The sequence below is a fragment of the Pinus tabuliformis genome, chromosome 8 (genome assembly GCF_031772625.1).
Source record: "Pinus tabuliformis cultivar Carrire ecotype Pingquan chromosome 8, CPIR1, whole genome shotgun sequence".
Taxonomy (NCBI): Eukaryota; Viridiplantae; Streptophyta; class Pinopsida; order Pinales; family Pinaceae; genus Pinus; species Pinus tabuliformis.
The window spans coordinates 308584179-308605138 of record NC_142294.1 but is presented as its reverse complement, the minus strand read 5'-3'; the positions used below and the strand labels follow the sequence as shown (position 1 = coordinate 308605138).

At 43.1% G+C, this 20960-nt stretch overlaps 1 protein-coding gene across 3 annotated transcripts in view; it reads left to right on the top strand.

The window, feature by feature from the left end:
- LOC149235370 (endoribonuclease Dicer homolog 3a-like) overlaps nucleotides 1–20960 on the top strand; it is a 421567-nt gene that overhangs the window by 69138 nt on the left and 331469 nt on the right. For 2 of the 3 annotated variants that reach the window (XM_089372093.1, XM_089372091.1), the window contains exons 5-8: nucleotides 7376–7440; nucleotides 7551–7682; nucleotides 7767–7904; nucleotides 8604–8706. In XM_089372093.1, the coding sequence (XP_089228219.1) occupies nucleotides 7376–7440; nucleotides 7551–7682; nucleotides 7767–7904; nucleotides 8604–8706 (438 nt within the window). The remainder of the gene's footprint in view (nucleotides 1–7375; nucleotides 7441–7550; nucleotides 7683–7766; nucleotides 7905–8603; nucleotides 8707–20960) is intronic. The other variant, XM_089372092.1, reaches the window with a different exon arrangement.

Genomic DNA, 20960 nt, shown 5'->3' with positions numbered 1-20960 from the left:
CTCATGTATTCTAGCCTCCACCCATTTATGTGACTAGAACACATCCGATGCTACAAAAGCTAACACTCCCTCTTAGCGAGGACTATGTTCTAGTGCTGCATCCTGCCACAACACCCTATCTCTGTATCATCTCCTGTCGTGTTGCTGATGTCTGGCCATACTGCCCACCAACCACTGCGCAACTCTGATGCTGCATCCATGCTGCTGCTGATACTGCCATACTGCTGCCAACCCTGCATCTGCACTGCAACTTCCTCTCATCTGTTGCTGTAACAACTGCAACTACTATAGCTGAGAATCATTCGAAATACTGAATTAACTGTGTTCAGTATATGTATGTCTCCTGAGTTCTAACTACTACTAGCCTCTGCCTTGCCCACTGGGAATCTGCGCTGCTGCTAACTGTGCACTTAGCCTCATGCTCTATTGTCAACACTGCACTGTGCTCCTTAGCACTTGACATCTACTAGTCTGCAACTGTCACTCCAGATTTGACTACATCACCGACATTGATCCATCCTGCTACCGAATACTGTGGGCCCCTGTAGCAAGGTAATGATCCATGAAGAGGGCACCTCAAGGATCCTGCCCAAACTCTGCGACTATGAATTCTGATCTACTCATACTGTTGCTGCTACTGTTAGAATTTCTAATTCTAACCTGTTAGAAATTCTTTCTATACTATCTGGTTTATTTCTTCCTACTTGTTTAATTACTTAACAAGTTATTTACCATGTAAATACTGAAAATAAACACAAGTACAATATCAACATCTACAGATCATCAACTGAAAGAAAACAAGCACACAAGTGACATCGTTATTTTTGGACCAATGTCCCCGAAAAAACCCAATGCGGGAAAACCGGTGCAGCTATTCAGAGGGTTATATTATTATGTAGTTTATCTGAGTACATCTGGGTGCCTAAATCGGCTCACCCGACAGAGAAAAATATACGACAACGATACCTCTATATTCGGAAACAGGTATTCTGAAAACCTGTCCCATGAAACCCTCTCCAGCGCAATTGAAGCTCAGTGCTGGCCCTCTTGGCCTCCGCATTAGTCCCAGGACTCTCTGTGTCAGCCCTTTGAGGCACTACGTAGCCTCTGGGAGCCTTTGCATCACTCCCTCTGCCCTCTGCCTGGATGGCGCAGTCTCTCTGGGCTTTGCGTTGCCTCTGCTGGGCTTTGCGTTGCCTCTGTTGGGCTTTGCATAGCCTGGACTGACTGCGGCTCTGGCTCTCTCCGCTTTTATGTTGGTCTCCTAGTATTGTCCCTACCTCTCTGCCTCATACTCACTGCCCCTCGCTGCTGATCACTGATTCAAATTTGCTTAGCAACCCTGCTCTAGCAAAATGAATGATTGATTACTCTGGTGTATTCTCCAACTGACCCTCAAGCTTCCTCTTATACTTTTCTCGATGGTCCATCAACGGCTAAGATTAAATCTTTAATCAACAACTAAGATTAGATTTGGCTTGATCCATGACTTTTGGAACTTTCTAACCCAATTTTATATTAATACCCATTAATATTTTATTTTTCCTAAGTTTAGACTAAGGAACTCCATTAAAAGTATTAATTATTTTAATATCTCCCAAACCGGTTAGAATTTGCCCAAACCATTTATGGGTCTTGGAGATCTCATGTGCTTTAGCCTCTCCATCAATTTTCATGGCTAGAGCACATTCGATGCTACCCCAAATCAACACTCCCTCTTAGCGAGGACTGTGCTCTAACAATACTCCATACTGAGCATTACCCTTATTATCCGGCATCGGTCCCTGTGCTGATGCTAGGCCTCCCCGCCCAACATCCTTTGCACTGCTGCCCATGGCCCTGCCATCGCCACTGCTCCATCTGTACAACAGCTCCCTTTGCATCTGTGTTGCTGCTGGTCCATCCTCCCAGCACTGCATCTGCACTGCATCCCTCTCATCATGCTGCATCGTGTTGCCCATAGCACTGCCACTGCTAACTGCTGCACTGCAACTCAGTTACTGAGAAGTAAGTAACTGATCCACCCAACTCCGACATCCCTGTCAGGTTAGAGACACTCTCGATGCTGAAGCTCCCTCTGTCGCTAACAAGTGCTCCCTCTACTGACCTCTACGCTGCTGCAACAACTCCCTGCATCTCGCACCGTTGCACACTTCCCTGTGCCATCCTGCACTGATGCAACACTCCCGTGCCTCTCGCACTGTTGCAGCCTGCTAGCCTCGCGCTGTCCGGGGATTACTGCACTGTAGCACTCTCTGCCGCTCCATTCGCATCCGTCTCTATCGACATCGCTAGTCCTGCTACTCCTCTTCGGGGCTCTCGTAGCAAGGTATAATCCAAGAGGTTGGGTACCTCAAGGGTCGTGCCCCTCATCGCCTGTAGTACCCTTGACTACAGCTCGATGTCTCCCCACTTCTTCTCAAGTGGCACATGAGCACTCATGGCACAATCGTCATCCTCCTCGACTTCTTTCTCTGCCTTCGAGTCAGAAGCCTCTCCCTTACTCTTCTTCCTCCGACACTGGTTTGCAAAATGACCCAGTTCCCCACAATGGAAGCACTTGACCTTGGTGAGGTCCTTCTTCTTCCTCTTCTCCTGTTTTCCCGTAGATGCTAGAGCCGCATCCTCTTCTTCCTCCTTGATCTTGACTCCTTTACCGCTACTCCCTGCTTTGGTTAGCTGTCTGATCTCTTCTTGACGAAGAGCCGGCCACAGTTCTTCCCAATCTGGAAGACTCGTCCTGCCCAGTATGCTCTGGACAAATACCTCCCAATCCTCAGAAATTGTGTTAAGTGCGGTCCTCACCATTAATTCCTCATCCGACGTGGCCCCTATGGAAGTTAGTTGGTCGCGGATCTCCTTCAACGGACCGAGGAAGACATCTATCTACTCTCCCTTCTGCATCTGGTATGCCCTTAACTGATTCTCTAGGAGCATCTTTCTCTGCACAAAAGTATGCTGGTACAATGTCTTCAAGGTGTCCCACATCTCCTTTACCGTTTCCTTCTCGGCAATATGTGGTACCACATGATCCTTGACCCCATCAAGGATGATGCACTTAGCCTTAGCCATTGCCTCCTCGTTCTCAAGGCGAAGCCCTTGATGCGATGTCTGTCTAGAATGGACAACATCATGGCCTTCCAGACCACAAAGTTGGACGCTCCATCCAGCCTATCCTGATCTCTCAGCCCATTCACGGCCATCCCTTTGCTCTTCTCTGTCGACTCCTTCGAGTCTCTCTACTTCCCTCCTGGAAGTCCTCTGTTTAACTCCTGCTGAGTCTCTCAACTTCCCGCCTGGAAGTTCTCTGTTCAACTCCCTCTGAGTCTCGATTTCCCTTCTGGAAATCCCTCTGCCAACGTTAAGTTGCCCCACTCCGATCGTTTGACACTGATCATGATTCCTTGCCTAGAAATCCGCCTCGGCAACAACTCCCTCTACCTTGGTCTTGTTCTGTTAGGTACTGTTCTAACCACAGTACACCACCAGCTTTACTCCGCAAACTACCCACAACCTCCTATGCCCCAACAACTGAAGGATTGAGCCACTTGGCTTTGCGTAATCCCGGCACTAGCAAATCAACTCCCTTAGTCAACTGCGTCAGCCCTCCTGGCCTCTGCGGGGCTCTGCGTGAGCCTGATTCTGCCTCCCTTAGCCTCTGCGCTGCCTTTCTCTGGCCCAGAATGATGACGCAGTCCCTCTGCGTCACTCCTTCCTCTGTCGCCTTGTGCAAGGATCAACTCTGTCACTTGGGACAGTTGAATCTGTTGCAAATGCTCTACTCGGCTGATGCCTTCAGTTTTCCTGTGATTTGCAACCACTCTTTGATACCATTGGAATTTCTAATTCTAACCCGTTAGGAATTCTTCCTGTACTATCTGGTTTATTTCTTCCTACTTGTTTAATTACTTAACAAATTATTTACCATTTAAATACTGAAAATAAACAGAAGTACAATATCAACATCTACAGATCATCAACTGAAAGAAAACAAGCACACAAGTGACACCATTATTTTTGGATCAATGTCCCTGGAAAAACCCAATGCAGGAAAATCAGTGCAACTATTCAGAGGGTTATATTATTATGTAGTTTATCTGAGTACAACTGGGTGCCTAAACCAGCTCACCCAACAGAGAAAAATATACGGCAACAATACCTCTATATCCGGAAACAGGTATTTAGAAAACCTGTCCCACGAAACCCTTTCCGGCACAACTGAAGCTCAGTGCTGGCCCTCCTGGCCTCTGCGTCAGCCTCCTGCTGACCTCAGTCAGTCCCAGGACTCTCTGTGTTAGCCCTCTGAGGCACTGCACAGCCTCTGGGAGCCTCTGCGTCACTCCCTCTGCCCTCTGCGTGGATGGCGCAGTCTCTCTGGGCTCTGCGCTGCCTCTGCTGGGCTTTGCATAGCTTGGACTGACTGCTGCTCTGGCTCTCTCCACTTCTGTGTTGGTCTCCCAGTATTGTCCCTGCCTCTCTGCCTCGTACTCATTGCCCCTCGCTGCTGATCACTGATTCAACTTTGCTTAGCAACCCCGCTCTAGCAAAATGAATCACTGATCACTTTGGTGTATTCTCCAACTGACCCTCAAGCCTCCTCTTATACTTTTCTTGTTGGTCCATCAACGACTGAGATTAAATCTTTAATCAACGGCTAAGATTAGATTTGGCTTGATCCATGACTTTTGGAACCTTCTAACCGAGTTTTATATTAATATCCTTTAATATTTTATTTTTCCTAAGTTTAGACTTAGAAACTCCATTAAAATATTGATTATTTTAATATCTCCCAAACCGGTTAGAATCTGCCCAAACCATTTATGGGTCTTGGAGATCTCATGCGCTTTAGCCTCTCCACCATTTTTCATGGCTAGAGCACATCCGATGCTACCCCAAATCAACAGCTACTACTATCTCTGCACTGCTGCTGCAACCACTGCAATAATGAGTCTGATATCCCTAGATCATGAAGCGTTAGCTTCCGTAGGGATGCCCCCTTTGAAGCTAGACTCCCTCTGAGTCTCGATCTCCCTATTAGGAAATCCCTCTGCTCCCTCCTGGCAACTCGCACTGTCCTCCTATACTGGAAACTAGATTGTGTAGCTTTGTGCTGGGAATCTTCTGGCTGGAATTGCACATACATTCTGCAACTGGGCAATTCGCACTGCTTGTGTCACTGGATCTAGTTCTGCAACTGTCTCTTGGGTATTGACTGCAACTAGATTTGCAACGGTCTAATGACAGATTGCATTTGTTGACACTGAATCGCTACGATGATACTGTGGGATCCTGTAGTAAAGGTGATGGTCCCGTTGCAACAATTTGGAACTGATCTTGTTGATCTCCTTGTTACAACCGCGCTGGACTCTTCCCATTGGGCACACTGGAGTCTCATACTCCTCCACCTGGATTTGGTGCCTCACTACCTCCTTCCGAGCCTTGTCCCTGGCTGGGACCCTTCTTCATTCTGCAACTAGCACTTGACATCTTGGAGGAGCATCTCGCACTTCCTCCAACATCTACCTTAGGCAACTAGAAGTCGATTTGCTACCCAGATCTTCATTATGGCTAACTCGCACTACCTTCTCTAGCAATCTTCTACGACCATCTTACAGATATGCAAAATTTGGAAACTCATTAACTAGAAAAAATAAACCTTGGAAATCTCCCTCTTTCCCTCTGTTTGGCTGTTGCTCTGCTACTCGCACTTCCTTCTGGAATGCGTAGATTTTCTAGCTGTTACTACCAAACTGCAATGGAAAATCGAACTTCTGAAACTTGAAGTTCCCTGAGAGAAATCTCTTCTTTGCTGTGTGTGATTTTCTCTTCTACCTGACGCTGATTCTGCAACTACAAACTATTGCAAAACCCTCTGTGTCCAACCAAAAATTTGCTTAGCGAAAATATAAGCTGCTGTTGCTGCTACCGTTGACTGTCAGAATCACTATTCCGGGCAACTGGACTTTTTTGACAACTTGCAACTGAAAATCGAACTTTAGCCCCTGCAATTTAGCATGCTTGTCTTGATACTGCGTAGCTTCTGATAATTTTGGCCTACTGCTCCCTCCGAACAATGAAATTTTGTCCTCCGCTTCTGAGTTTCTCGGCTGATCACTCACGCACTGATTCCATGTGAAAATTTTATCTATCACAACTGGAAATTATTTTTCTAATTGTTAATTGATTTAACAATTTATCTGCTACAACAAATATCAAATAATTCACACTTTGATTGTCACAAATAAACTGCGGAAGAAAATAACGCTGGAAACTGAGAAAATCTAGCACACACACATAAATTTTACACAATTATTTTTGGACAAATGTCCCTGGAAAAACCCAATGTGGGAAAATCGGTGCAGCAGTGAGGGTTTTTATTATTATGCAGCAGTGAAATTCAGAGTATAATCTGGATGCCGAAAACTGGCAATCCACAACAAGAAAATCTAGCAAAGATATTCCCTAAGCAATCCTGACGCTCGTGCAGGCACTTGTGCTGCCTGCACTTGTGCGTTCTTTCACTGGGAATAACTCAGCCTCTTGCTGCTGCCTCTCCGGATCAATGTCCTTGCCCCTCACTGACACTTCGTCCCTCTCTGGCTCAAACTCTATTGCTTCTGGCTCGATCTGCACAAGGAACCGCTGCCCAAGTGTCTCATTTCCATCACCACATCGATCCATTCTTATATCTTCCTATTGGTGCGATTAAATCTTAATCAATGACTCAGAGCATTTCTGGATCGATTTGTGTGAGTTTCTAGAGAATTCTAACTTTGAATTAATTAAATCTTAATCATTGACTCAGATCATTTCTGGATCATAGAGAATTCTAACTTTGACTTAATTAATTCTGATTAATTAACCTGTTTTCCTAAGTTTAGACTTATGAAACATTAAAAAAATAGGTTAATAATCTAATTAAGCCATCTCTAGGTGTAATTTCCAGAAACGATTTGTGGGTTATGTAGATCTCATGTATTCTAGCATCACCACCAAGTTACGTGACTAGAACACATCCGATGCTACAAAAACTAACAATGCCAACAGAACACTTGTAATAATTTGCTTTGTTATATATGCCATTTGGTTTTGGATTCTTTGCTTTGTTCTGAAAATTAAAAAATAAGATAGATAAGATAAATTTATTCATGAGGATGCCCACAAAAAGGAGGTGAATGGTGCTATATTGTCAAAAATAAGATAGATAAGATAATTTTTTTCATGAGAATGCCCATGAAAAGGAGGTCAGTGGTGCTGTATTGTTTGAGCTATTGAGCAGAATACTTCTCGCAATAATTTACATTGTTGTACATGTCATATGGTTTTGATTCTCTACTTGTTTTGAAATGACAATGTTTCTTTTTCAATCTCACAGTTGTTTCTTTAAACACTGATTGTGAGGACCAAATTGGCAAGTTGAAAGACATCTTCGATTCAAAGGTAATTTGGAAAATCCATTCTTTGAAAATCTATTCACACTAGTTTGGAATTTTAATATTCTACCATCTTCTTTTTAGCTTTTCTATTGATTGTGTAACAAATGCTTGTAGGTCTATACACTCCATGATAGGGCCAAGGTGGACATCTTTGCCCCTACTCCTAATCAAATCACGAGATTTTATTCGAAGCCAAGTTCATTGCATGATTCCTTGAATGTAAAGCTTATTGCTCTCAGGGACAAGGTTATGCGTACTATCTCTTGTTGAGAAAGTTTATTTTCTGTTTCCAGATCAGATTTTTTCAATCAGCAGTCTCTGTTTCTGCAGGAGATCCAAGAGTGTCTCTCTCACCATCAATTTCCGGATGAAGAAAACATCATGATGAAATCAAAAAAAAACTTTGAGAAAATCCATGAAAATATCATGTACTGTCTTGAGAATTTGGGATTGTTTTGTGCTTACAAGGTATATTGTACAACTTGAATTGATCTCAAATGCAATGGAGTATATTTGTTATCAAAAGTCATATGTTTACCTTTTTTTAGATGTAAAATTTTCAAAGTGCATGAATATCTTATGCCTGTTGTAGTAAGGCTTTTTATTTTTATTTTTTAAATTATGCAATCCAGTATCTGCCTGCACTTGTTTTAGATTCTATGACATTCTCTGTTAAGCCTTAGTTGCTGGTGCCAGGGCGGGCACCTGACAAATAAGCATTTTGAAAGTCAGGGATGCTTCAATTTGTATATTAGAGTTATCATTTGACTTTAGGAATGTCATCTGTTCATCACGAGTACTAGAAGAATTTGGCAATTGTATTTTTTTTCCAAGATGTGCATGGTTGAGATCTCAAAGTGAGTTGAGAATGTAATTTATTCTATTTCACATTTATTCTGTATGTCAACCATCCCCTTGTAGAATTAGTCATAATCATTGTTGACAGACTCAAGTCATAACTATGCATTTTATTCGCATTTAATTTTTTTCTTTACCTTTTCTAAAGGTTTACAGTGTACACTAAGCTGTGGACATCTTATGAGTTGGAATTAATTTGTTTTGTTGCTTGCACTTTTTCCAATTGGATGTGTTTATTCATAAGAAGTTCTCAGCAAATTTGATTAGGAGATATAATGGATCATGCATTTTCTGTTTTTGTTTTTGAAGGCTGTTCAACTTTACCTTGAGAAAGCATTAAAAAAGATGCAGAGGTCCAAATATGCTTTCTTAACCAATGCCCTGGAGCTCTTAAAACAAGCGTTGCCAGCTGGTATGTCTGTTCTCTCTATTTGTCTGGCTAATTTCATTTACTGTCCTTTGAGGGCTATATGTCTTGCTAGTTATGCCTGTTATATGCATCTCAATTTTCAGTTTTGGTTAATTTGATTATTTAGTCTACGGATTAAGCCGTATTTTTTTATTGATAATTTTCTTGTTCAAGGGCTGTTTTATTTGTTGTTTTTATAACTTGTCTAATTGCTACAATTTATCATTTTTCTTGCAAGTTTTGCGACTTCCATAGCTTTTTCTTCTTTTGTGATGTCTGGGCAGCTTCCTTGATCAGTATTGATTTTCTAAGGCTTACAAATTGTCATAGAACTTCATCTAGTGAAATATGGGAATTGCAGTATTAAGGCACCTTACCGTTTGCTTTGAATATTGTATTATTGTGGTGGTATTGTGAATAGTTAGGTGTCCTTATATTTGTTTTTCTCTTGCCTTTGGAACCCCTGAAGCTACTACAGAAGCCTCCCTTCTTAGGATTCATTCTTCATTAAAGAGATGGAAATTGTTGCCTAGATGACAGTGGTAACACTTCCATGTTACACTAGTTTTAGTGTCTTGTGAAGGATTTACATTGAGGTGTAAGATTTATGTGATAACAAGGTTGGTGAGGACTTGCTGGTTCTTCAACTCAATTGTAAAGCCCTTATCCTCCATGACCAAAATGAAGGTAAACTCATCTTGGGACCTGTTGTACTTATTTTGTCACAAGTCCAAGGAAGTAGTTGTACAATTTTTTTCAAAGTTCAGAATCACCAGCCAACACTTTGATGTATCATTGTAAACCCAATTTTTTGCAAATTGTAATGTAAATGATGCTAGTACGACCGTTTATTTATGTAACAACTTAGGTAAGCCTATGATCTCGACGACAAATTTCATCATAGGAGGTTTTTTAACCTCACCGCATTATGTGTGTTTCTAAATGCGGATAATCGGCAAAGATTTTCTTCCAGCATAAACCCCAAAGCTAGGGTGGAATTTATTGACAAAGTCTTAGGTGAGTCCTAGTATTATATCGAGTCTTTGTAAAAATGGTTTGGAAATAATTTTAGCTATTTGTTTAAATTATTTCATTACAGATCACTTGGTCTACTAGATCAGATTGTGTCGCAGAATTGGGTAATTATAATGACGGTCTATAACGAATGGGTATTTCCCCTTTTGAGGGTTGAATTTGTAAAATCTAATATAAAAAATATTTTAGTGCATGGCCCTCGCAATCAGACACCATCACTGTAACATTTGAGGGTGGAAAAAATAATTAATCCCCTCTTGTGTCAATTAATTAAATTTTCCGACAAAAATAAAACTAAATCTTAAGCCAAAAATTAATCTCTAAGTGGAAAATGACCAAAAAATTCGTGGGTCAAAAGAAGTCAATTTTTGGATGTTCCCCCCAAGGAAAAAATGGATTTTTTAAAGAAAAATTAAGCCCTTGGACCTTGGTGGTCAAGTCAAAGTCAAAATTTTGAGGAAATTAATCCAAAAATTAATTTTTGGATTAATAAAAAATGGGTTTTATGAGAAATTCGAAATTTCCTCAAAAATAAATATTTTCGATGGCAGAGATTAAAAGATGGTCAAATATATATCAACGGTCGATATTATTTTGACGGGGATCAAGCCAACTAGCTGTATTTCTCTATAAATAGAAGTCATTTTGCTTCTATTTAGATATCTTTGGATGATCTAAATTTTGTAAACGTTGGTATTGATCAATTGATCTATTGGGAACGTTTGAATATCATAATAAAAAGTCTTTGGGTTCAATTCATGGTGTTCTTTATTCATTAATTTGTGGTATGTGTTGGATATGTGCTTTCCTATATTGTGCTAAATTTTTATGTAAGCTTGTTATTTAATTTGTCGGTGATAAGAGCATTCTATTGGTAGATTTTGGGTCTATCTTAGGTGATCTGATTCACCATATGTTTAACAAGTTTGCTTGAAGAAATATATAGAGATTTGTAGGTACATCGACCCTTGGGCTCCAAGTTGACAGACTTTGGAGAAGAGCAGACCTTGTTTGGGTTTCGAGAATTTTTATGTGATTTTCTTACTTCGACAAAGACTTTGGTTAATACTATAACTTCTGAAAATACATTGATCCATTGTCATTATTTAAAAAATTATTTTCTCAAAATTATTTTATTTACAAGCATTGTACATTTGTAGATAAGTGTAAATATTTTGTAAAATAATTTTTTCTAACCCTTGTTTTTGTAGTAATTGGGGTTTGGGGTTTTATTTGAAATTCTGTATATTTTGGGGTTTTGGGGAAAAAATGATTTTCATTTGTGTAGATGAGCTTCAAAGACGATTAAGAAAATTTCGCTGGGGTTGGAACTAGATCTAGGCCCTTGAGGGTAAGATCTAGTATCCATTTGATTTGCAGTGCCGACATCAAAGAATATTGCAGTGAATTTGGGCACTCTTGAAGATTTGAAGTGAAATTCGACTTTGCAAGGGTTTGAAGAAATTTTTAGGGCCTTCTAGGCCCAACATTGAGCCTCCAAGCCCTAGCCACAACTCTCATTCCCTCTCTGGTTGAGCCGTAGGCCTAATTGGCCTTGGATCCCTTGCCGTGGCTCCTTTGGAGCCTTGCCGTCAACCTTTCTAGGCCTTCAAGGCCTGGGCGCAGGCCTTGGTGGCCTCTTTGCCCTCCGTCTACCGTCCCTCACCTTGCCGCAGGCCTTAAGGCTTTCCTCCAACCTGTCGACAACCTTATCTCCCTTAGTCGCAACCTCTAGGAGGCTTGCCATGGCCTCCATTGGCCTCTATCTCTCCATCGCTGCCCTTCTAGCCTTTCATTCCCCTAACGCTAGCCTTCTAAGCAGTGTTGTGAAAATCGCGATTTAATGAAAAAACCATGATTTTTTCCTTCTGCCAATCAAATCGCAATTTTTATACGAAAAAATCGCCGGTATATTTTTTTGCCGATTTTTACTGAAAAAATCTCGATAAAAATGAAAAAAATCGCGATAAAAACTTAAAAAATCGCCGTGGGTCGCGCCAACATAGTTTTATAACGTTCTTTTGGGTTTTTTTCATGCAATTTTTTTGAAAGAAACAAATAATTTTTGAGTGGGGCAGCTTAATGATCAAGTCTAGGCCCTAGTATGGATATGGTATTCATGGTAATGTTAAATTCTTAAAGTAAAAGTGACATTCTCCTTAATCTTCATTTTCATCCTTGTACTTAAATTTTTAACATTACCATGAAATGAATCAGGATGTTTGAGAGTGGTTCCAGCCTCATTGGATTTCATATGGAGAAAGTAGAATTTTAGATTTCATTTAAAATCCAGCAGACTTATCAGTTTTTCAGGATTTCAGGATTGGGAGATTGTAATGTTTCCAGGTGACACCACCTGCCCGGGCTACCCTTGCCACCAGTAGAGGACGTGGTCTACCTCCTATTGCTCCTACTTCTAGTTCTTCAGCTTCTAGAGCACATCAGACTCCACTGCCATCTCCACCAGCACAGGCACCAGCATCTACATCTAGAGGGAAAGGGAAAGCTGTGGCATTTTCTCGCAAGAGGGGTAGAGGAAATCAATAGCATTAGACTTTCATTTTATTGTATATGACATTATGACATGATGAGATACATTATCATATTTTTTGTTGATATTTTGAGGCTGAGTTGGGACTCAGGAGTCCGGACTTACTATTCAGGACATGATTCAATGTTATGTGTGATTTGAGCGCTAGAAATGATATTAAACATCTTATATATTAGTTTTTTTATCATATTTATGTGTCAATGTATTTATTTTATGTTGTAGATGGTTTAGATATTAAAAAAATGAAAAAAATGAATATTTTTGTACCAAACGATTTTTTCCTGATTTTTTCCCGTTTTTTCCGATTTTTTCCGATTTGTTCCCCGCGTCGATTTAATCCTGATCGCAATTTTCACAACATTGCTTCTAAGGCCTAACGTTGCCCTAATTTGGCCTTTCCTAGCCTCTTTCCATCTCTGTTTGGGTTATCATTGAATAAATTGTCTCTAACATTGGTTGCTTGCAGAGATTTGGACTAACTTTAACTTTTATGGTTGCAGGTAGCTTGAAGCCTTGAAGTAATTTTTGGCAAGCTGCCAATCACTTTCAAGTCCAAAGCATCTATTGGTTTGCTCACTCAAACCCTCATTCTTCTCACTGTTTACTAGCAATATTAGTGTAATGTCTCTTCCTAGAATAATTTCCATGAGTTTATTATCACAATTTTGGCAATTTTGTTTACTATGGGACCCACAAAATTTTGGGCTAAGACTTGGGAAAAGGGAGGCCGAAAATCTTTTTGCTGGTGGGACGTGGGGCCACACCCACTAGAAATAGGCATTTCCTTAGAGGAGAATTCGATTTGCCAATGAAGGGGGTCGAAATGCTTGATGGAGGGGCCCACATGGGAAGACAACTCAAAAAATTATAAATAGAAGGAGCTTAGCAACTTTTGGGGCTTTTGTCATTTACACATTTCTCTTGTTGCTCAAGCTGCTCAACCGGGTCACAGTGCTGTTTAGCGTAGAGCTTTCCAAGGGGATAGCTCACCCTTCTTTTGGTGGACTATGGCTGCCACCCTAGGGAGGTAAGATTGTACCAATTTGGAGGGGAGATTGGAGGAGTTTCAGAGCACATCGTACAACCTTCTCTCAGCCAGTGCGTACTCCAGGAGGATGTAGTAGAGGACCACATACTACCCATTTCAGCTATCTTTTGGGAGGTGTTTGTTGGGAGAGATTTTGGATAGTTGCTCCAGGGGGAAACTAAGCTAGTGGAGGAGTTTGGGGCTAGGGGATTGCTATTTGAGGGCAGAGCGAAGTTCACTCACCTAGGGCTAGCGCAGGAGCCATTTCTTGGGCACACGTGGGAGATTGGGGAAAAGGTTTGCGAGATGGATTTTTCCGGGAGCCTTGAGGGGATATTTAGGGCTATGAAACTCAACATTTTGGGAATGATTGGAGGGCTTTTTTAGGGAATTGCAGACAGGCCGTATTTCCCAGCTAGTTGAGGAGGACATGGTAATTTGGTAATTGGGGCCAATTTTCGGAGGTAAGAACTAGACCAAACCCTTTTTGGGTTTTGGTGGGTTATTTGAGAGGAGCTTGGGGCTAATTTTGCAGAATTTTCTGAGCACTGGAGGTGGGTCTTTCAACAATATCTTTCCAACAGAGAGTGCAGTTTTTTCGGGCAACATAGGGCATATTTGGAGCAACTCACTCTCTCATCCGGACATTGTGTCTTCTCACCTGGGTCTTGTCAAGCTTACCTTTGAGGCAAGCCTAGGTTCATTCCTTACACACCATTGTACTCTTGCTCCATATATCTAATAAAATGGCTCAATTGGATGGTATTTTTGGTGGTCTCTTGCGTGTTCACTGATTTGTCTGAATTTTGTGCTTACATTTATTATTTGCCTTTGTATATCACTGCTTTTTATAATTAGGAATATTACAATGGTTTTAGAGCTCAGATCTTGGCTCAGTCGTAGTGGATCTTTCCTATGAATGAGAGGATAGGCAAAATGTTACTTACCGAAGGCAGAGGTAACGAAGCAGGAAGAGAGAGTTGGAGATTACACCTGATACTGAGGCACGTGGGAAGGTAGTTGTAGTGGCAAATATGGGGGAGCCAAAGAGTAAGAAGGAAGTAACATTTGATAACCTCTTGAAGGTTCTAAATCGATTTAGCCAAAGTGTAATATTCCTAATTAGCCATGGCTAATTGGAATGTTCGATTTTGCCCAATTTTTGCCTTCTATAGTTATTTATAAGTAAAAAGGTGAGGAAGGGGGACATAACTCACTTTTAGAACAAAAGTCAGTTCCTAGTAGCACAACGTTGTGACTTAAAGGGGAGCCAAGGGGGCCAAAAGGGGACGCAGAGATGGAGCCCACACAGACACTTGGAGGGACTGCGCAGAAGGGAAGAAACATGTGGCAAGAGAGGAATTACGTTGGAGGAGGTAAGCTTAGGGATTGAGAGAGGCAAAGGCTATAAAGGAGAGAGAAGCTCCCTCATTTTGATCATTCAGTTATGAGCATTTGTGATAGTCATTTCGACTTAGAGCACGCTGGCTGTTTAGCTAGTCTGTAGCACTGTTTAGTGCATTGAGTGTCTCCGTTCGGAGATCTCACCCTTAGCCCGGGGGACTTCGAGTGCCTGCTCGGGCAAGGTATTTCCATTGGCATTTCAGCATTAGTTTCATCAGCGTTTTGGAGGACTGCGCAGCACTAAGAGGGGTGATGCAGTTCTTTTTGGCAGGAGTTCTGGGTTGAGGGTTTGCAGGAGGATTTGTGCTGGAAGATAGAGCAGGGGATCAACCCTTGCATATTGGAGAGCTTTGGCAGAGGTTTCAGGCAGATTTATGGAGGGTTTCATTCAGTGGCAACGCAGAGCATTGAGGGACTGCACAGAACCCCAAGGGGGTGATTTTCGGGGGTCAGCCATTTCAGGAAAGCTTCCTGGGTTTTTTCTGGGTTTCTTGAGTAGAGTCCGATTCGAGAGTTTCAACATTTTCTGAGGAGGGGAGTAGCCCCAAATCCTCATTTGATTTCTAGCAGCAGCAGCACGACAGTTCTCCAGCTGCTTGGACGCAGTTCAGAGAGGGGCCATTCCTTTGCTATTCTGAGTGTATTTCTTCACTTGCCTTGTGCAAGTCGAGGTGCCATCTTTCTGATCACCTCCTGTGTTCATTCCATTACTCAGTATAATAAAATGGCTTAGCATTTCTCTCTGCATTTCTTGAGTATCTGCTTATGGTTATATTGTTATATGTTGCACCATTGTTGTTGTTATCTTTTGAGCATTCTAGACTATTATACCACTTGTGTGTTTTCTCCTATACCCTTAGACAGAGTCTGGAAAGGGCCAGGTAGCCTCCGGATCTCGTCCTCTTTTCAGAGGCGACATATCTGGTAAATGCCCTCCTAGTCCATCTCTGGTTGGAGTTTGCTTGTGTTTGAGGAATATTCCTGATAAGGGATATTACAGTCGTATCAGAGCATAGATCTGGCTCAGCCTGTGGAGCTAGTAATCTATGCCACCGGGGGAAAAACCCTACATCTGTTACAGAGGTCGGAGATACAAAGACACTGGGCATAGGTTGGAGAACACTTACAGAGAGGGGGACTGTGTTTTGGTGGTGGACGCAAAACAAGAGGAGCCTGTGGTGGATGCAGAGCAGGAGGATTCGATGGCAGATGATGACGGGAAGAGATTTGCGGATATGCTCCTCAAATCAGTGCAGGATCTGTCGAGGCAGATTGAGGTGATGGGGCAGAGATTCACGGCAGTAGAGGCCAGATAGCGTGAGAGCCCACGGGTTTTCCAAGTTGGTGAGGGATCGGGCGCATTCCACCATTTGCCAGAGCAGTGTGATACTGCGTAGCAGGTGGCCTCACATGCCCCTACACGCTCTGCCATGCCCACTTTCTTAGGAGCCGACACAGGGGCCCGTAGCCCAGCAGGAGGCAGAGCTCGGACATATGGGCGATTATTTTGCAGAGTACCAGGCCTATGGGCAGGAGTTTAGGGAAGCCCTCTCATTCAGAGATTTTGTTCAGCTCCAGCGGGATAATAGACCCCGCGACCATCACAGAGGGTACCGGCATTACCATGATGGTGACACCCACCGTGCAGCGAGTAGATTCCATTTGCCTACGTTTGATGGTTCATCAAACAGTTCGGCAAAGTCTTGGGTGGAGAAGCTGGACATTTATTTCCAGCTTAACTAGATGTCGGAGACAGAGGCCATCAAGGTGGCAACATTGCATTTGGATGGTGAGGCCCAGGATTGGTGGTTTCATAGGATGGTTACACTTGTGCACTCCACAATGACGACATATGCTGAGTTTACCAGGAGATTGATGGAGCGATTTGATCGGAGGGATCCAGAGCAACATTTTGTTGAGCTGACGAGGCTCAAACAGATAGGGAGCCCAGAGACCTACATTGCAGATTTCTTAAGGGTCTCCGTGATGGTGCCAGACCTATCCACGGCACGGAGGGTCTATATGTATGTTGAGGGGTTAGCAGAGCCACTTCGGGGTTTAGTGCGATCCACTAGACCAGCCACACTCCAGGATGCTATCAGCAGGACTCGGGATTTACAGGATGTCTTACCTAGGATTCAGACACCTTACCCCCAGAGACAGACTTTCCAGTCTAAGGGGAAGGATGTGAGGATTCCACCTCCAAAGGGGAATCTAGGACAAGTACAGATTGATGACGATGCTAGGAGGGAGCTAAAGAAGAAGCGGTTGTGCTTCACCTGTCAGGAGCCGTGGGCACCAGGACATAGATGTGCTGCTGGCAAAGCACATTTTATTGAGGACTTCTCCGAGAGCAGTGGAGAAGAGGATGATGAGGATGATGTGGAGGCAAGAGATAGCCATGCCGTACAGGGACCTTTGCCACCTCCACCACCAGCTGCAGGTGGTGCATCTTTTGCACCCATCGGAGGGGCCCTTGCAGCGTTGCGAGGAGTTCCCAAGTATTTGACGCTACGCATACAGGGGACGGTACGTGGCCAACGAGTATCAGTTTTGGTTGACAGTGGGGCAACCCACAACTTCATCGATGCACAGATGGTTGAGCGGAGAGGTATACAGACAGAGGGCTTCGATGGGATTTCAGTCTTAGTCGCAGGAGTAAAAATTTCTGTTTTCCCACCCCGGTTTTCAGTTTCTCCTTATTTCTCCCATATAGTTAAATGCCCTTTCCCATAACCATACATTCAACAAGCTGGAAAAAAAATAAATATTGCTGAAAACACAAATTCTGGAAATTTTACAGAATGCTGGAAATTGCAGAAATAAAAATCAGCAGTAATAAACAGCCATTAAAACACATTTAAACACTGATATTTTTGGTCAACTTGACCCTGGAAAAACCCCCTACAACTCTTGGGGAAAACCAGTTTGAGAGCTCTTCTTTATTTCTGGAAAATGCCTTTTTACAGTGAGAAAATTTTTAGCAAAAAAGTCAGCAAAATAAATTTTTCCAGCAAGCAAACTTATCTGTTTTTTAGCTAACAGACAATCTGGAAAATGCGCTGTACGAGTTGTACGGACCGTACGGATGTACGGACTGTACATACGTACGAATGTATGGACCGTACAAACCGTACGGACTATACGGACAGACCTCGAAATTTGTGCAGAAAATCGCCTCCTCGATATTCGTGCCTGAAAAATCAGTTTTTCCCTGTTTGCTCACAAAAATCTGCCTTTTACTGCTTGTTCTTTAAGCTGTATGGATTTGCTGAAGCGTTGCCTTGGTATGTGTGCCAAACTGCTGCCTCTTTCTCCTCCTTGTCCAGAAATCTCCCTTGCTCTCTTGCTCTCCTTCTCCCAATCTGCTCATGAAAGAATGAATGATCTTTTCCTCCGTTTTCTCCCTTAATCCAACCCTAAGTGACTTTTGGGTGTTCCCTAAATCCAATGGCTGAAATAGATTTAGATCAATGGCTGAGATTAAATGCTTATTTAAATCTCACTTTCTATTTTTTAATTCACCCCACTTTAATAAAGACCCACTTAGTCATTTATTTCCAAAGTCACTTTTCCTTTCTAATTTTTCATTGACTTTATAAAAGTCACTTTAAAATTAGACTTAGTAACTTTATCACTTAAAGTCACTTTTAAATTAGATTTAACTTTATAAAATTATAAAGTTACTTTAGGAGAAAAATTAACTTCTTTTGGACACTTTTCCCTAGGCCAAAGATCAAAGCCTTAGGGAACCACCTGTCCTCGGTACCAAATTTCAACACTCCCTCTTATCGAGGAAGGTGTTCCTCACCACACCCATCTTGTCCCTGAAGTAGACATGCTTGCCCCGTGGTAAGGCTTTGGTAAGAATATCTGCAACCTGCTCATCATTGGAAATATACTCAAGCTTCACAGCTCCCTTCTGAACATAGTCTCTGATGAAATGATATCTGATCCCGATATGCTTTGACCTGTCATGAAATACTGGATTCTCCGTGAGTTTAATGCAACTCTGATTATCACAGTAAATCACTGAGGGTCTCAACGGCTGACCAAATAAGCCAAACAACATCTTGCGAAGCCAGATGGCCTCACAACTAGCTAGACTGGCTGCCATATACTCTGCTTCTGCTGAACTCAGTGCTACAGACTGCTGCTTCCGGCTGAACCATGACACTACTGCTGAACCCAACCCAAAATAACACCCTGAAGTGCTCTTCCTATCAGAAGCACAACCTGCCCAATCAGAATCAGTGTATCCTGCCAATCTCACTCCATCTCCCCGCCTGTAGTCCAGACCATAATCCACTGTCCCTTGCAAGTACCGCAAAATGTGTTTTGCAACCACCCAGTGAACCTTCCTAGGCTCACACATAAACTGACTCATCGTGTTGACTGCAAAACAGATATCTGGTCTAGTGTTGACCAAATACATCAAGGAACCAATCAGCTGCCTGTACAATGTGGGATCCACCAACTCGGAATCCGAAGCATGAAGCTTCTTCTAGTTGGTAATCATCGGTGTCGACATGGGTCTACAATCCTCCATGTGGAATCTGCTAAGGATGTCCACAATATACTTCCCCTGCCCCAGGAAGAAATGCCCCTCCTGCCACACCTCCAAACCCAAAAATTAATGCTTCAAGCCGATGTCCTTCATCTCAAACTCCGCCGCAAGATCTCTCTTGCAGTGCTCTATGAGTCTCTCTGCACCTGTAATGACCAAGTCATCCACATATAGCACCAGAATGAGAGGCTCCTCACCAATCACAATAAAGTAAAGGTTCGGATCTGCCTCACTCTTTATGAAACCCATCCCCTGCAAATATGTATCTATCCTGGAGTACCAAGCTCTGGGAGCTTGCTTCAGGCTGCACACATGGGACTCCTTCCCATGCACCTCAAATCCCTGTGGCTGCTCAATGTACACCTCCTCCTGTATGAAGCCATTGAGAAATGCGGTCTTCACATCCATCTGGTGGATCTTCCAACCCATCTCTGCTGCTATTGATATAATGGAGCGGATCGAAGTATATCGAGCCACGGGAGCGAAGGTCTCCTCATAATCAACTCCCTCTACCTGGGAGAACCCTCTAGCCACAAACCTCGCTTTGAATTTCTCAATGCTGCCATCTGCAGCATGCTTTACCTTGTAAAGCCATCTGGAAGTAACCACGGATTTGCCCTCAGGCCTCGGCACCACCTCCCAAACATCATTCTTCATGATAGAAGAATACTCCTCCTGCATGGCCTCTCTCCAGACCTGCTGGCTAGCTGCCTCCTCATAGCTAGAAGGCTCAGAGTCAAGGATGCTGGTAACCATCGCCATATAGCTACAAAACCTCTCAGGTGGTCTACTCTCTCTGACCGGCCTCTTCGGCTCAGCAACAGATGTGGCATCTCTCAAGGTGTCCTGAAGCCACTTGGGCTTCCTCTTCCCTGAGCATGCTTCTCCCATAGGAGAATGAAACTCCTCCTCCTCATCACCATCAATAGCCTGAACTCCTGACTGTCTGTCTGCTGTCCTCCTGCCTGCACCTGAACCTGTAGAAGCTGAGGTACCGTGTGAACTGTCCATCAGTGGACTCCCTAGTGAACTACTCTGTGAACTGCTCTGCATGCTGCTGGGAGCACCACCCCTCTGGCTCGGTGAGCCACTGCTCACTGACGGACCTGACATCCTCATAGATGTACCTCCTGATCCTCCTGATCCCTGCCCACTGGATCCCTGCGACTGACTCAACTGCTGCTGAGGGTCTGGCTGATCCAGATACTCTAACTCCCGTGACCTCCTAAAGGCTCTGTCCTCCTCGAACTTCACATTCCGTCTGACAACAACTCTCCTCTGTGCAGGAATGTAAATCCGAAAGGCCTTTGAGGTCTCACTGTAGCCCACAAAGATACCCTTCTCTGCGGTGGGCTCTAGTTTGGTCCTCTTCTCCTTGGGTATATAGGAGTATGTAATGCATCCAAAGATATGAAGATGACCAATATCAGGCTTCTTCCCAGAGAAAGCCTCCTCCGGAGTCATGCGCCCCAAGGCACGATGCAGACTCCTGTTCTGCAAGTAAACAGCTGTGTTGCAGGCCTCTGCCCACAAGAACAATGGCAACCCCTGATCATGTAACATGGCTTTGGCAGCCCCTATGATGGATCTGTTCTTCCTCTCTGCAACCCCGTTCTACTGGGGATTGTAAGGAACAGAGAACTCCCTCCTAATGCCTGCCTCCGCACAATAAT